This window comes from Peromyscus leucopus, chromosome 6, assembly GCF_004664715.2.
Source record: "Peromyscus leucopus breed LL Stock chromosome 6, UCI_PerLeu_2.1, whole genome shotgun sequence".
NCBI classification, from domain to species: Eukaryota; Metazoa; Chordata; class Mammalia; order Rodentia; family Cricetidae; genus Peromyscus; species Peromyscus leucopus.
Window position 1 is genome coordinate 17842927 of NC_051068.1, and position 15373 is coordinate 17858299.

A 15373-nucleotide genomic window follows, 5' to 3' on the forward strand; every position below is an offset into this window, starting at 1 on the left:
TGTTGTGTAAGATCAAACCTACACCCCTGTGTAGGCCAGGCAAGTACCCTGCCACTGGGTTATAGCCCAGCCTTTCTTAGCACAGAGTTAGCCAACTACAACATTGCTAATAATATTAAAGCAAACAATTAAGATGCATTCTCATAGGATGAAACCGTAAAATCACACTTTTGAAGTGCATGATGGTGCATGCCTTTAATCCCAATTTGGGAGGCAGAGGCAGGTGAATGTCTGAGTTTGAGACCAGCCTGATCTACATAGCAAGTTCTACTCAGAGAGACCCTATCTCCAAAACCAACCAAACAACCAACCAAACAACCCCTCCCCAAAACAATCACACCGTCCCCTTGTTAGACACAAGGAGTCTTTTTGTTCCTTCTGGGGGAGGGTTGACACACCTACATCTGTTATCTTCCATTGCTCTACTAAAAATGAGTGAATAAATGTGCAAATACTTAGAAGTAAATTAGGTCAAATTTGATGAAGAGAAAGGAAGACTACAAAGGGAGCTGCTCATGAGGTAGTGCCATGAACACACGGCTGGGCTTGTCTGGTACAGAGACCAGTGTGTCAGGAGCACAGGAAGCCCGTGGAGATGCACCACGGCAGCATGCAGACTCCCCTCTCTCCAGGAGAGACAGCACTTAGAGGTTAAAACCCAGCTGCTCCCAGAATTCAGCACGGCAGCACTCTGAGCATACACGGATTGTGATGGAAAACAGGACCATTCTGGGAGTTCTTTAACTGTGATGTAGGAAGCCCTTGACATTAGGAGTAAATTTAGAGGCAGAACATTACCTAGATCCTAAGAATCCATTCTGAAAATCAGTAGAACTCAGACTTCACCGTTTTTAAAATAATATAATAGCATGAAAATATATCTTTGAGGATATTTCCTTTTATTAATAATCTTTATTTTAACTGACAAATAGTAATTATATATACTAATTGGGTACACTGTAGGGTAGCATCTTATCAGGATAGTTTTAAAGTATAATTTGTATGATTCATAATTATAGTCACGAAGTCAAAGTCTCATGTAACCCAAGCCTCAACTTCACTGTGTAGCTAGGCTAAGCTGGCCTTGAGCTCCTGATACTCTTGCTTCCAACACCTGAGTGCTGGGATGACAGGCATGTATTACCATGCTCCAGCATGTATGTTCTTTTATTATATAAAAAAATCCAATAGACTGTTACTTAGCAGTAGAACATGTCCTTGACATGTATGGAGCCCTGGATTCAATCCTTAGCATCACAAAAAAATACTAAAGACATCATGAAAATCTTTTCATTTTACGGAAGTCTTAACTCTTTTTATTTATTTATTTCTTTTTTGAGACAGGGTTTCTTTGTGTAGTTTTGGTGCCTGTCCTGGATCTTGCTCTGTAGACCAGGCTGACCTCGAACTCACAAAGATCTGCCTGGTTCTGCCTCCCAAGTTCTGGGATTAAAGGCATGTGCCACCACTGCCCAGTGGAAGTCTTAACTCTTATTCAAGAGTATATACCAGTCATTTGTGGATTCATTTTGTGGCATTTAAAAAAAAAAATCAAAAGATGCTTCCTGTGGCATATGGGAAAATAGAAGAGTAACGTGGTCTGGTTTGAAACAAGTCTAGTGGCCTGAGTGAAGGTTCTCCCACAGTGAGCCCCTTCATCCCTAGTTCCTCTTTCTTTGATTGTGAATCCACTGAATACAGGATTCAGCCTTGGGCTTTGGCCTCCTAGATTAAAAAAAGAATCACCTCATCTAATAATATGCTTATATGCTATATAGTCAACTTTCTTACTAAGAACTTTCTTAAAGGGGCTGAAGAGATGGCTCAGCAGTTCAGAGCATTGGCTGCTTTTCTAGAGGACCAGGGTTCAATTCCCAGCACCCACATGGCAGCCTACAACAGTCTGTAACTCCAGTTCCAGAGAACCTGACACCCTTACACCAATGCACATAAAGTTTAAAAAAAAAAAGGACTTTCTTCAAACTTGGTTCTCACTAACTTCTCTCTTTGGGGCAAGGATTCAAGTGCGGATCATTTTTGGCACTAGTACAGTCACATGATTCCTCCCCTGTAGACTCGCTAGCTCTGTATTCCAAAGGAGGTTGTGGGACAACTGTTAAGATTTCTGTTTCTACATTGTAACTCCATTCTAATACTACCTTCTTGAGGCAGCATAATAGGATTTTTGCCTAGTCTTCATTATATATTAATAGATTTTTTTCTATGAACATATTTCACTAGTTTGACTCAGACTTGAAAGGAACTCATTTTATTCACGGGAAAATGGCTTCCAAGCCCATTCATCAACAGTGTTGGCTAAGTTAATCTTTCTCTTACCAGGACAGACAGATCTAGTGGCAATGTATCTTGGTTGAAAAGGAGCTTCCATTTATTTTAATTATATCTTTATATATTTTATTTTTATTTTTATATATTTATTATATATAAATTTATATATATTTTATAGATTTATTTTATTTTTATTTTTTTTTATTATATTTTTTTTTATTATTTTTTTTATATATAAATATATTAGATTCATTTTAATTATATCTTTGTGTGTGTGAGTGTGTGTGTGTGTGTGTGTGTGTGTGTGTGTGTGTGTGTGTGTGTGTAGGTGTCTGCAAGTGAGTACAGGTGCCTGGAGAAGTCAGAGGCATTGGAGTCCCTGGAGCTAGAGTTACAGGCAGTTGTGAGCTGCCCAACATGAATCAAACTCAAGTCCTCTGTAAGAGTAGCAACTTTCTCTTAACTACTGAGCTACCTCTCCAGCCCCAGGTTTTTTTCTTTCTGACTCTAGATCTGTGCTGTGGTGCTACCCTCCAATCTTTACTTATTTATAGTTTGGGGCTTAAAAATCTTTTCTTGAGACAGTGTTTTTTTTTAATTTTTTTATTATTGTTTTATTGATGTTTTGCCTGTATGTATCTCTGTGTGAGGGTGTTGGATTCTCTGGAACTGGAGTTACAGACAGCTGTGAGCCACCATGTGGTTGCTGGGAATTGAACCCCTGGTCCTCTGGAAGAGCAGCCAGAGCTCTTAACTGCTGAGCCATCTCTCCAGTCCCCCTAGAGACAGTGTTTTGCTATGCAGTTCTGGTTGGCCTGGCACTATGTAGCCCAAGGCAGCCTTGAACTTGCATCGATAGTCCTGCCTCAGCTCCCCATCTTCCTTAAGTTAGCTAGGAAGAAAGGTGGTCCTCAACTAGAGACGCTTACCTTCGTTCACTTCATCGTTTTCTTTGTCTACTTGTGCTTTCAAAACATACCGTTTTATGAGTCTTTTCATGATCTGCTGTTAGGCAAAAAGAAATAATTAAGTCAGCAACGATACACATGAGAACGTTCAGTCTACTCTGCAGAGAGCCTTACATGACTATGGAAGCAGGCAGGGCTTTACATGACTATCCACAAAGAATCACCCGAGGTGCAGATCCAGTTCTCTCTTACTTTCTGCTGGAACTTACTATATAGCCTGCATACATGTTCTTTTCTTTTTTAATCTCAGGAAGGAAAAGGCTTTTTTTAAAAGTTGGATTGGAAGATATCAACAGTTATCTTTCAACAGATGGTTTCTCTTTAAGGTGCTTTGAACATTGACACCATAGACACAACATTATTTCTCTCTATTTGAAAAAAAATAAGTGAATATAGAGTCAAGGCAGAGCATCTGGGTAATAGAGAAAACAACAAAAGGGATGAACAATATCACTGATAACCCCATCATCCAAAGATCATAGTTACTGTTGTTATTTGGGGGCAGGTCATTCTAGTATCTTTCCTTTAAATTTTATGTGTGTGTGTGTGAATGTATATACATATATATGTATAATTATTGTTGTTATATTAAGTGTTTTATGGATTTCATATATTTTGCTGCATTACATATTTGTCCTCATAGCAACACATATTGTGACTATTTTTCCAAGCCAAAATAAATGTTCTTACAGAATAATTGTTTATTCATAAGAAAAAACTTAATTTGGATGCCAATCTCATACCATGTATAAAAAATTAATTCCAGTTGACTTTACATGTGAAAGATGGAGCTTTTTAAACCTTTAGGAAAAATATCATTATATCAGATTATAATTTTTTGGTTTTCGTTTTACTTTTTTGAGACAGCGTTTCTCTGTGTAACCCTGGATGTCCTGGAATTCATTCTGTAGACCAGGCTGGCTTCGAACTCACAAAGATCCACCTACCTCTGCCTCCCGAGTACTGGCATTAAAGGCCACCACTGCCAGGCTCAGATTATATTTTTTTAAAAACAAGGTAAAATTCTAATTAAATATAGAAAAACGATAAGCTGAACTTCATTATGAGTTAGGAACTTATACAGATACTATTCTTAAAAATAGAAAAGGAGGCCAAAAATTGGGAGAAAGTATTAGTAACTGCTATAATTGAGAAGAAATTTAGAATCAAATAAATAACTTTAACAAACAAAAATTCAAATAATTAGAATTTTTAAACAGGAAAAATACACCTAGGTATTTCACAGAAATGGAATCATAAGTGGTAACAAACTTATAGAAAACATTTTCAGTCTATTCCTGAGGACACACATATCATAACAAAGGGGAGATGCAGGTTGACATTTAATAAAGAAAATGAACAGGACATGCATTTGATAATAACAACTGCTGGAGAAGCCATGGAGACTGTGATGCTTTCCTGGCTTGAGAGCAAATGGACAAGACACTTTGGAAACAACTTGGTGTTGTCTTCTAAAGTCCAACACTGACAGAAAGTTTACTGCACATGTGGCCGAGAGACATGCCAAAAGAGTTAGAAGCAATGCTGTCCTAAACAGCAAGACCAAACCATTGCATCAAGCATCAGGAAGCAAGGAGAACAGAGTCTCATCCAGCGTGGTCTCCGTGTTCCTTCATCTTATTCATGAACCACAGCCACACACACAGGGTGAATTTCAGAAGATGATGCTGAAGCTGGGTGTAATGGCACCTGCCTTTAAATCCAGCATCCGGGTGCATTTGTGAGTTTGGGGACAGCTTGGTCTACATAGTGAGTTCTAGTACAGCCAGGGCTGCATAGTGAGACCATGTCTCAAAACAAAACAAAATCAAATCAAGCCAAACCAAACCAAACCAAAACCAAACAAACAGAAAAAGAAGCATGATGATGAATGAAAACGTCCAGTTGCAAAGGACATAACAAGGTAAAAAGCTGTCTTATAGCGCTCAGAACCCAGTAAATCTAGGTTATATGTATTCCTGGAATATTCCTACATGTGATAAACCTAAATCTGAAAAGAAAAGCAAGAGGATTAGGAACCCAAACTTGAGAAATGAACTGCCTCTTAGATGCTGGCAGAGATGTATGCTAAGGGGAAGTGCCGACTAGAGGCAACAAGCAATACTGCTGTCACTCAGGTGGGCGTGGCTTTGCACATTCATGATTTGCTTCGTAATTCAGTATGTTCTGTACATATTCTTGTGTACATATATAAATACCACATTTAAAAGAGAATTCAGGAAAGGGGTGGGAGAGCCTGAGCTAAAAGGTAATCATTGCAAGAATGGAAAAAAACACCCAAGTTTTAAGGCAGTAAAACATTTGAAGCTAAGTAATCTGTGAGATATTAAAGTGCGTAAAAGGGGGTGTTTAGGGCAATCTGAAACGCCAGTGTCAGAGAAAAAAACGCAGCTCTCTGACAACAGAGATCCCATGCTATTAAAAAGCCTGTGCCGCCAATCATACTCCAACCCAGACCTGCAGGAATCAGCATCCCAAACTGCAAGGCGGGAGGACTGGGGATGAGAAAATACAGAAGACAGACAGCTGGGACCAGGAGGTCTTGCATATTCTAAGCGTTTATGTCAAGTAAGTCCATTAATAAGTATATCACCTTATATACTATTTACAAGAAGACAATGGGCCAAGGTCAGCAGAATGCTAAATCAAACAATGTTGGCAAAGAGAACACAGGATACCTCAGACACTGTGCCTTATGACCACAGGCCTTCAGAGGGAAAAGCTGTGTTCCCAGTAGCTGAGAACTTAACTCCTTTGAGATCCTGACCCTAGCCCCAACCCCAACCTTGCCAACAGTGCCCACCAGCAAGGACATAGGACAAGTGTTCCCTTTGTCCTTTCATCGAGCCTCTGAGAAAGTCTGGCTCTCCACTCAAAGGACACCAGACCAGGAAAGACAGATGTTAAGCTCAATGATTCATTCACCAACTATTTATTGAGAGCCAATTTTGTACTGTAGAACACACACACACACACACACACACACACACACACACACACACCAAATAAATAAATAAATAAATAAACAAATAAATGAATGAATAATGGCGTGGGGAGATGGCTCAATAATCAAGAGCACTGGCTGCTCTTGCAGAGGACCCAAGTTCAATTCCCAGGACCCACATGGTGGCTCAAGGGTCTGTAACACCAATTCCAGGGCACTTGGTGCCTTTTCTGAACTCTATAGGCACCAGGTATGCATATAGCACACAGATATAAATGCAGGCAAAACACTCATACACATAAAATAAAATGATGATTAATAATAATACTAATAAATTAAACAATAAATACTCTTTAAAAAGATAGGAGAAAGATCATTAGCAAGTTGTGCTGAGCCATGGACTATCCTATAGGAAAGCCAAGAAGCTGATCCTTGCCTCACACAGGATTTACAAATGGGGCGAGTGGATTGAAGCCATAAATGTACGAATTAAAATTTTTAGGGAAACATTCTTGACACTCTAAAACAGCAATTCTCAACCTGTAGGATGCATATCAGATACTTACATTATGATTCATAACAGTAGCAAAATTACAGTTATGAAGTAGAAACAAAATAATTTTATGGTCGGGGTCACCACAACATGAGGAACTGTATTAAAGGGTTACAGCATTAGAAGGTTGAGAACCACTGCTCTAAAAGATATTTGTGAGATGTAATTTTAAATGAATGAGATTCCCCCCCCCCCATTGTTCCTGGATTAATGATAAGTTCCAAACTGGTTACAGAGCACACCAGTCACCTTACAGTGACTTGTCTAGGGACAAGTTTTCACCAACATTGGGGTCCACACCACTCCCAAGGGCCTGCCTGAACTTCAGATCAGTACTGAATTTACCTCCCACTCTTTACAGACCCACAAGGAAAAGGCCTGAGAAACAAGAACTCCTGGGTCCTATAACTCCTTCATTCTCTAATTGTTCCATGTGAAAGGAAGGGAATGCTTCCTGGAAAGCTTATTAAAACTATGCTTGTCTCTGAGAGAAGGAGCCAAATGACCTACTCTCTACTAAATGTGCAGTCTTACGGACTTGCAGGCTTCTTCCAGGTGATTAAGTCAGAGAAAAAAAAGACCTAAGACATAGGCAGGAACAAGTATGAACTAACCTGTGCTCTTATTGTCTGACAAACATCTAATCTCACTATGGAAATCAGGGTGGAAGGTCGTTGAGAATCTAAAAGAGAACTACCATAAGATTCAGCTCTACCATTCTTGGGTATGTATGTAAGGGCCCCAAGTCAACACAGCAGAGAGATTCCCACACATTCTAGTTTATTGTGGTACTCTTCACTATTGACAGGGAATGAAACCAGCCTAAATGTCCACCAACAGATGGACGGATAAAGAAATGTATATATACAGATGGAATTCTGTTCTGTTCAAGAAGAATGAAATCATAACTTTTGCAGGAAAAAGAACAGAACTGGAGATTATTATGGTAAGTGAAATATTTCTCTCATATGCAGAACCTAGATTTAAATTTGTATAGACCCAATGTTCTTTTTGGACACCATGCATCATTTATTTGTTTATGAATTAATGAACTAATTTGTGTGTGTGTGTGTGTGTATGTGTGTGTGTGTGGTGTGCATGTTTGTAGGAAGGCAGCTGCATGCCCCAGCATGTGTGTGGAAGCCAGAGGCATGGCCCTTGATTCTGCCTTGAGTGAGGGTTTTTGTTTGCCACTGTACATGCCAGGGCAGCCGGCCTGGACTTCCGGGGGCTCTCCTCACTGGGGACTACTGGGATTACAGACATGCAAGCATGGCTGGGTTCAGTTTTACCAGGGCTCTGGGATCCAAACTCCTGTTTTTATGACTGCGTGGCAAGTGCTTTACCCAATGAGCCATTTCCCTAACCCAGGGCTGACCCCTAACACAGTGTCACTCTGTCGCCCAGGTTGTTCTCACATTCATGGATTCTTCTTAAGGGAAAAAACTTTTATTTTTAACTATGTGTATCTGTGTGCTCCTGCGTGAGGGTATGTGCATGCGAGTAGCCAGAAGGGGGACTCAGAGTCCCTGGATCTGGAACTATAGGTGATTATGAGCTGCCTTCCATGTACTAATGAGCCGTCTTGCTAACCCCTCATGGCAATCCTAGGTGTTTAGGTTACAGCCTGGCTTTCCTTGGTCTTTCATTTTGGAGCATATAGGCCAGTTGTTTTGTAATTGATATTCTTTTTCTTTTCTTTTTTAAATTCTGAGTTCAAGTGCTTGTGCGGAAGCTAAGAAATCCTTATGTGTATCTACTGCTGAAAATAGAAATACAATCACTCTTAAGAACAAAAGTTAGGAAAAAATCTTATAATACGAAAAGAGACATACCTAAGATAGTCATTATAGCACTATTTATAACAGTCAAAAATAGAAAATGAACTAAATATTCTTTGAAAAAATTGAACAAGGTGTTTGTTGTCACAGTGGAATATTACACCACAATTAAAAATGAGATATCCATGTAGCAATATGGAAAATTCTTGGCAGCAAAATGAAGTATCTGTAACAATTTTTATTATATTATTTACATAATTAGGGAATGCACAAGCAAGGGGCTGGAGAGACAGCTCAACAGGCAAGAGTGTGAACTGCTCTTCCAGGGGACCCATGCTGGGCAATTCACAACCACCTGTAACTCTAGCTCCAGGGGATCTGATGCCTTTTTCTAGTCTCCATGGGCACTGTACTCGTTGTACACATAGCATCCCCTACATGATTAAAAATAATAACACATATTTACAAACCAATCCAAGCAAACAAACATCCCCCAAAAAGCTTATGTATAATGCCATGGATTTATTTATGTAAGTGGTATATGAGAAAAGCACACATGAGACCTAAGAAGAAGCAGAAGCTTTCCATGTAGGGAAGGAGACAAATTAGAAGAGCAGGAGAGCTGGAGGTGCATCAGTAACTGAAGAAAGCCAGAAGAATATGTCAAAACACTAACATTTATTAAAGCAAGGCGTAGTGGCATAGATGTGGTCACGATAACTAAATAAGCATCTTTCATGGTGCTGTGAGCACTTTGGTTGTCAAAGAAAGTGAGAATAACTCTGAATTTAAAATGGTCTTCTGTGAAATGATTTTCCTTAGAAACATCTTGCCAAAAAATGAAATAAAATTTTTATTTTTTATTTTGTTGCTTCTTCTTCTTCTTCTTTTTTTTTTTTTTTTTAGATAAGGTCTTGGTTATGTAGCCCAGGCTGGCCTCAAATCCATTATACTCCTTCCTTAGCCTCATAAATACTGAAATTACAGTTGCACTTCCATGCCTGGCCTAAAACTTCCTAAAAATTAAGGTAGGGAGATTACTCAGTTGGTAAAGTGCTTGCTGTGTAAGAATGACGCCCTAGGCTGGATGTGGTGGCACACTTCTTTAATTCCAGCACTCAGGAGGCAGAAGCTGGCAAATCTAGTTTCGCAGCCAGCTTGGTCTACAGAGTGGGTTCCAGGATGGCCAGGGATACATAGGGAGTCCTTGTCTTTAAAAAAAAAAAAAAAAAGATGAGGACCTGAGTTCAGATTTCGAGCACCATCATAAATCCATTAATGGGGAAGGAGAGACTGGTAGGTCCCTGGATCTCACTGGCCAGTCATCTAGCCAAATCCTCAAGTTTTGGCTTCATTGAGAGATAAGGTGGAAAGTGACCGAGGGAAACACCTGACACCAACCTTTGGTCCCCACATTCACAAGCATATACACCTGCACACACTCATACCTTCAAGAACATATAACACACATACACGAATAAGAATTAAGGTGAGGCAGATGTGTAGGGAGTAAAAAAAAAAAATCTCTGAATTTTGAATAAAAGTCTTTATTTACCAGACGAGTGAACGTAGAGTACTCATGAGCTTCTGTTTTTCCAACTCCATGATGGGTCACAAAACTCAGCCCATAAACCATGGTTCAGATTAGATAATCACATGTGGACTCATAGTTCCTGCTTAGATATGCTTAGATACTATTGATATTATTTAATAACACTTGATAACTAAACTTTCATACTCTCTAATGTAATATGCTTCAAGATAGTTACATGTCTCCTGAAACTATGCTTACAAGAAGTGCATGGAATTTTGCACTTACTGCCCAAAGTGGAAATGATGGAAAATACCTGTTTTAAAAATTCTCTAGAGTTCAAGTGTCTCTAGAAGCAGCCTAAACAAAGTCTCTTATTAACAAAGCCTCATAAAAGGGAAAGAAAACAGGCATATCTCAGGGAAAAGTATGTATGGAGGCATAAAACTTTCCCCTTCAAAATTCGCTGTGTTCAAAGCCAAGCTCAGTGGTACATGACCTTTGTCACAGCAAGAACAACAGATAGAGAAGGGTCTTAGACATCTTCAGTCACATTCCAGAAGGGCTGAGTGACCTGAACTTTTGAACATGAGAAAGGAATACAATTCTATCTTCTTTTAGCCCTTCAGTAGTTGCTATTTGGCAGTTCTGGAATTTTTTTCACAGACTGAATATAATAAATATAATGACACGAGACACAAGGACCTGTATAAATCTGGGCATGATGGCACACACCTGTAAATGCCAGCATTTGGTGGGTAGAGGAAGTAGAACCAGGAGTTCAAGGCCAACTTCTACTTATTGAGTTTGAAGACAATCTGGGCTACAGGAGACCCTATCTCAGATAAACCAAACTAATTAACATCAGAAAAATCCATCTATCCAACCAACCATTCAACGCCCCCCCCCAAAAAAAAATCCAAATATGAAAAAAGGGACAGCAGGAAGAATCAAATCTTGAAACATTAATTCAATCTTCATAAAAACACCAGCCAGAGACTTTGTGAACTAGACAAGCTAACTAAAACTCCAAACTTCAAAGAAAAAAAATGAATGGCCAGGTAATTTTGCAAAATGGAAGCTCCAAAGTAAGGAAGGATATAAATTTGTATATGTTTTTGTTTGACTTTGTTTTAAACTATGTATGGCCATATAGCATTCATAGACAGAACAATAGGACATAATAAAAAAACACATAGGAGCCGGGCGTTGGTGGCGCACGCCTTTAATCCCAGCACTCGGGAGGCAGAGCCAGGCGGATCTCTGTGAGTTCGAGGCCAGCCTGGGCTACCAAGTGAGCTCCGGGAAAGGCGCAAAGCTACACAGAGAAACCTTGTCTCGAAAAACCAAAAAAAAAAAAAAAAAAAAAAAAAAAAAAAAAAAAAAACACATAGGAATAAGTCAATTTGCTACAGAAATTTAGTAAATGAAAAGCCAATAGGAAACAAAACAATATTCAACATAATGAACATAGATGGACATTATCATCTGGAAAAAATCAGTGTAGACCTTTATGCATCATTACATTCAAGTATATTCTACATGGATTGACTACTTCATATAAAAAGAGAAAGAGCGGAATGCATGTGAGTCTAAAGGACCTTACATAATAGGTCTTTAAATCCCAAAGCCATAAAAGCCTTGTAAAGTTGACTGCAAAAATTAAAACGTCCAGGATGGGAACAAAACAGCTAAAACAATTCAAGGCATTCACACACTGGTAAAAGCATATCACAGGTAAAGGCAGGTAGTTTAACTATTAAAAATTCCTCTTAATTGGTAGCAGAAAGTCATCAGGAAGGGCACACAGATCATCAAACATAATATGGTCAAGTTCATTCATGATAAACGCACAGTAAAAGCACTTGATTATTTCTGTTAGGCTGATATAAAAATCCTGGCTTTATTTCTATCAGTAGGAGATGGGGAATGAAATAAACTAAGTACCACATTCTAACAGACTGTAAAGTTGTCAAACAAAGAAAGGCTTCCACAATCAATGTGCCAGTCCAGCTTGCCAAGTTTTCCTCTTCTAAGGAAACTGTATGCAGAGGTGGGTTGTACCCATCAATTAACACCACAGACACTATAAATGCCTTAATCCTCTCTCCACCTTAGACATATTGGAATCTAAAGATATGAGGATCAAAATGACTAGCCAGATGAAACAAAGAACTATAACCTCTTCTATGCTAGACAACAGTGTCCAAATCTGCGAATAACATCAACATTCAAGAGGCATTTTAAAGTTGTACTGACAAAATGATTGAGCCTCGTGACCATTTGCAAAATACTAGACCTCATACTGACAACATCACTTATTCTCATATACTACATCTTCCACTCCTTTCTCTAGGGCAGGGTTTATGCAAATATTCGTTCTTTGGAAATTATAGCAATGGCTGAGTGGTTAAGAGCACTTGTTGCTCTTGCAGAGAGAGGATCAAGGTTTGGTTCCCAGTACCCACATGGTGGTTTACAACCATCTGTAATTCCAATTCCAGGGGATCCAATGCCCTCTTCTGACTTCCATGGGCATCAAGCATTCACGTGGTATACAGACTTATACCTAGGCAAAACACTCTCACATAAAATATATAAATCTAACTTTAAAAAACTATCGAAACACTTTGTTGTCAACATTGCAAGAGCAATCCTTCTTGCTGAGCCTGGTGGTACAGGCCTGTGCTCCCAGCTCCTGGAGAGGCTGAGGCCAGAGGATTGAAAATTCATGTCCTGCCTGGGTAGCTGAGTTGGAAGTCAAGCCAGGAACCTTAGTGAGACTCTATCTCAAAATAAAATAAAATAATAAAAAAGACCAGGACTGTAGCTTGGGCAAGGCTCTGGGTTCAAACTTCAGTCTTAAGAAAATGAGAAATAAAGAATTTCAATCTTAAGAAAATAAAAACTACAGAAACAACAAAAAGCCTCTTCTTTAGCAAAAAAAAGCAAAATAACAATTCTAATTTTTGAAGTCCCTAACGTCTGATTCTGAAAGGCTTTACAGTATATATGAAGAATGCACTACTTCACACATACAGAGACATACAAGGAATCACACACAACAGAGAATGGCTAAGGAGTTCTTACCTGATATCGTGTTGGCTGATTGAGAATGCTGTTAAAACTGTGTGATTCAAAAACTCTCGAGTTAGACTGAGTGAAGAGGTTTAACTAGGAAAAAATACAATTAACCTAGTAAATTAGAATACAATCATTTGGAATAAGAAATATAGTCTATTTGATTCTCTTGGATGGCATTTCTGGAGTCAGCACTTTTGAGGAACATTTTTTTTTTTCCGAGTTGGCTTTTATGAGGGAAATAAATATTTCCAAAGGCAAATATCCACGTGAGAGGCATGTCCACCTCCATCAAAACACTGTCAAGACACAGTGTAACAGAGCTGTTTATTAAGAACGCATGTTAGAAGTTGGCCCCTACCTAGCATAAGTTTTCCTAGGGACAGACAACATTTACCATCCAGACCCTCAATACCTCTGAAGGGGCTGACTGGCTGCTGAACACAGGTTCCTCTCCTAAGTTGAACAGAAGTGTACCACAGGTGTGGGCAGCCTTACAAGCATTTTGTAGCCCTACAAAATCACCTAGATAATACCTCTTCCCAAGCATCTTGCCTTACTCTGAGCAAGAATCAGACCTTTAGAGAGAATTGGGTTCAAGAATGGAGCTTTATTCCCTGTCTCATCTATCTGTCCGTCTGTCTGTCTATCATATACCCCTGCTCTTGTCTCAAGTTTTGAGTAGGTAGGAGCAGAAAGTAGCAGAGAGCCTAAGGCTGTCCATGCTTCACACAGGCACGAGCAGGGACTTACTATCATTCAAGGGCAAGCTGCCATGTATAAGACATGATTCAAAAGTGCCCCCCACCCAATTATATTCTCTCTACCTCCTGAGCCTCACTGCGACAATTCAGGAAGGTGTGGCAGTCCAGGGCAGAGGTGACAGGACTGACTGGACAGGCCTCTTGTTCACCCTTTTGCTAGGACATGCCCTTGGTGATGTTACTTTTCCCTCTGCCACTGGGGGTCAGTATCTGCCTGCTGACTGAGCGAGCTTAGCTGACGCAGCAGGGAAATGTTTCTTAAAGTTCTTCTGGAACAGAACAACCAAAAAAAAAAAATAAATGGCATTTCTTCAACTTTGTATTTAATTCATTTAATGAAGGAAGTCTATGCCCATGAGTAATTGAAAAGCTTTAGCTGGGTGTAGTGGCATATGCCTGGAACCCCAGATGCTGGGGAGAGTGAGGCAGGAGGATCACAAGTTCAAGGCCAGTTTGACAGTTTAGGAGGCTGTGAAGAGAGAGAGAAACCGAGGCAGGCTCTCCTAGGTGAGAAAAAAAAGCTCCTTCCTCCTGTCAATGGGGCAACATGGTAGGAGTAAGCACCCTGTGGCCAGCTCCCCTGTGGGCCTTCAGAGAGGTCTAAGTGCTCTCTGCTCACCTGGATTTGGGTAGCCACCATCTACACTATGACCCTTTCAGATCCAAAGTCCACAAACTCTGCTGCCTACAGAAAGAAAACTTCAAAATATGTTCTCTGAAGCACAAAAGGTTGTAAGCCCCACGCTTGAGAGCCCCCCCTTTTTAAAAAATAATACTTAAGTAGCTGAACTTCCCTAAAGCATCAAAACATTTATCAAAATACTGTCAATCTTAACAGCAGGCAGAGCTGCCCAGGACACCAGGAGCCAGCTACCCCTCAGAGACTGAAAAAGGCTAACAAAGGGCTAAGCATGGACTTCCAGAAAGCCTGGACTCCACATATGCCCCGCACTGGCTGCTGGCCCCGTGACCTGGCCCCGGGGAGCTAATTAAATGGCTTCAGGTGTCACAGCTATAAAATCGGGATAACGAAATCCACTTCACACTGCTGCACAAGGTCTACACACAGCAGAGCACTGTGGAATCAGACAAGGATGGGCACCGATGGTTGATGAGCTGGGGCGGAGCACATCCCACTCAATCCTCACAGAAGCCCCGTTGCTTTCCTCTTTTAGGTGAGGCAATTTATCTGTATGACTTGCTGATGAGTCTCAAGAGCCAGAGTTCAGACCCAAGTCTAGCCCAGAGGCTTCCCCTTCCTTTCACACCATGGCTTCTCACTGTATTTGTGAGATGTTTTTGAACAAGGCATGGACAGTCGGTCACTGCCGCAGGGTCTAATAGCCGTGAACGATCACATCCATGTCACACAAAAAGCCTCAAATAGCTGCTTCTTTTTAAACTTATTTTTTGATGCTGGGGTCCCACTCTGAGCACAAGG

At 40.1% G+C, this 15373-nt stretch overlaps 1 protein-coding gene across 3 annotated transcripts in view; it reads right to left on the minus strand.

Moving 5' to 3' along the window:
- Trpc3 (transient receptor potential cation channel subfamily C member 3) overlaps positions 1 to 15373 on the minus strand; it is a 67232-nt gene that overhangs the window by 1359 nt on the left and 50500 nt on the right. The window contains exons 10-11 of one of the 3 annotated variants that reach the window (XM_028889833.2): positions 13178 to 13261; positions 3219 to 3294 (exon numbers count right to left, since the gene is read on the minus strand). In XM_028889833.2, coding sequence (XP_028745666.1) covers positions 3219 to 3294; positions 13178 to 13261 — 160 coding nt within the window. Of the gene's footprint in view, positions 1 to 3218; positions 3295 to 13177; positions 13262 to 15373 lie in introns of those variants that run through there. The other 2 variants (XM_028889836.2, XM_028889834.2) reach the window with 2 other exon arrangements.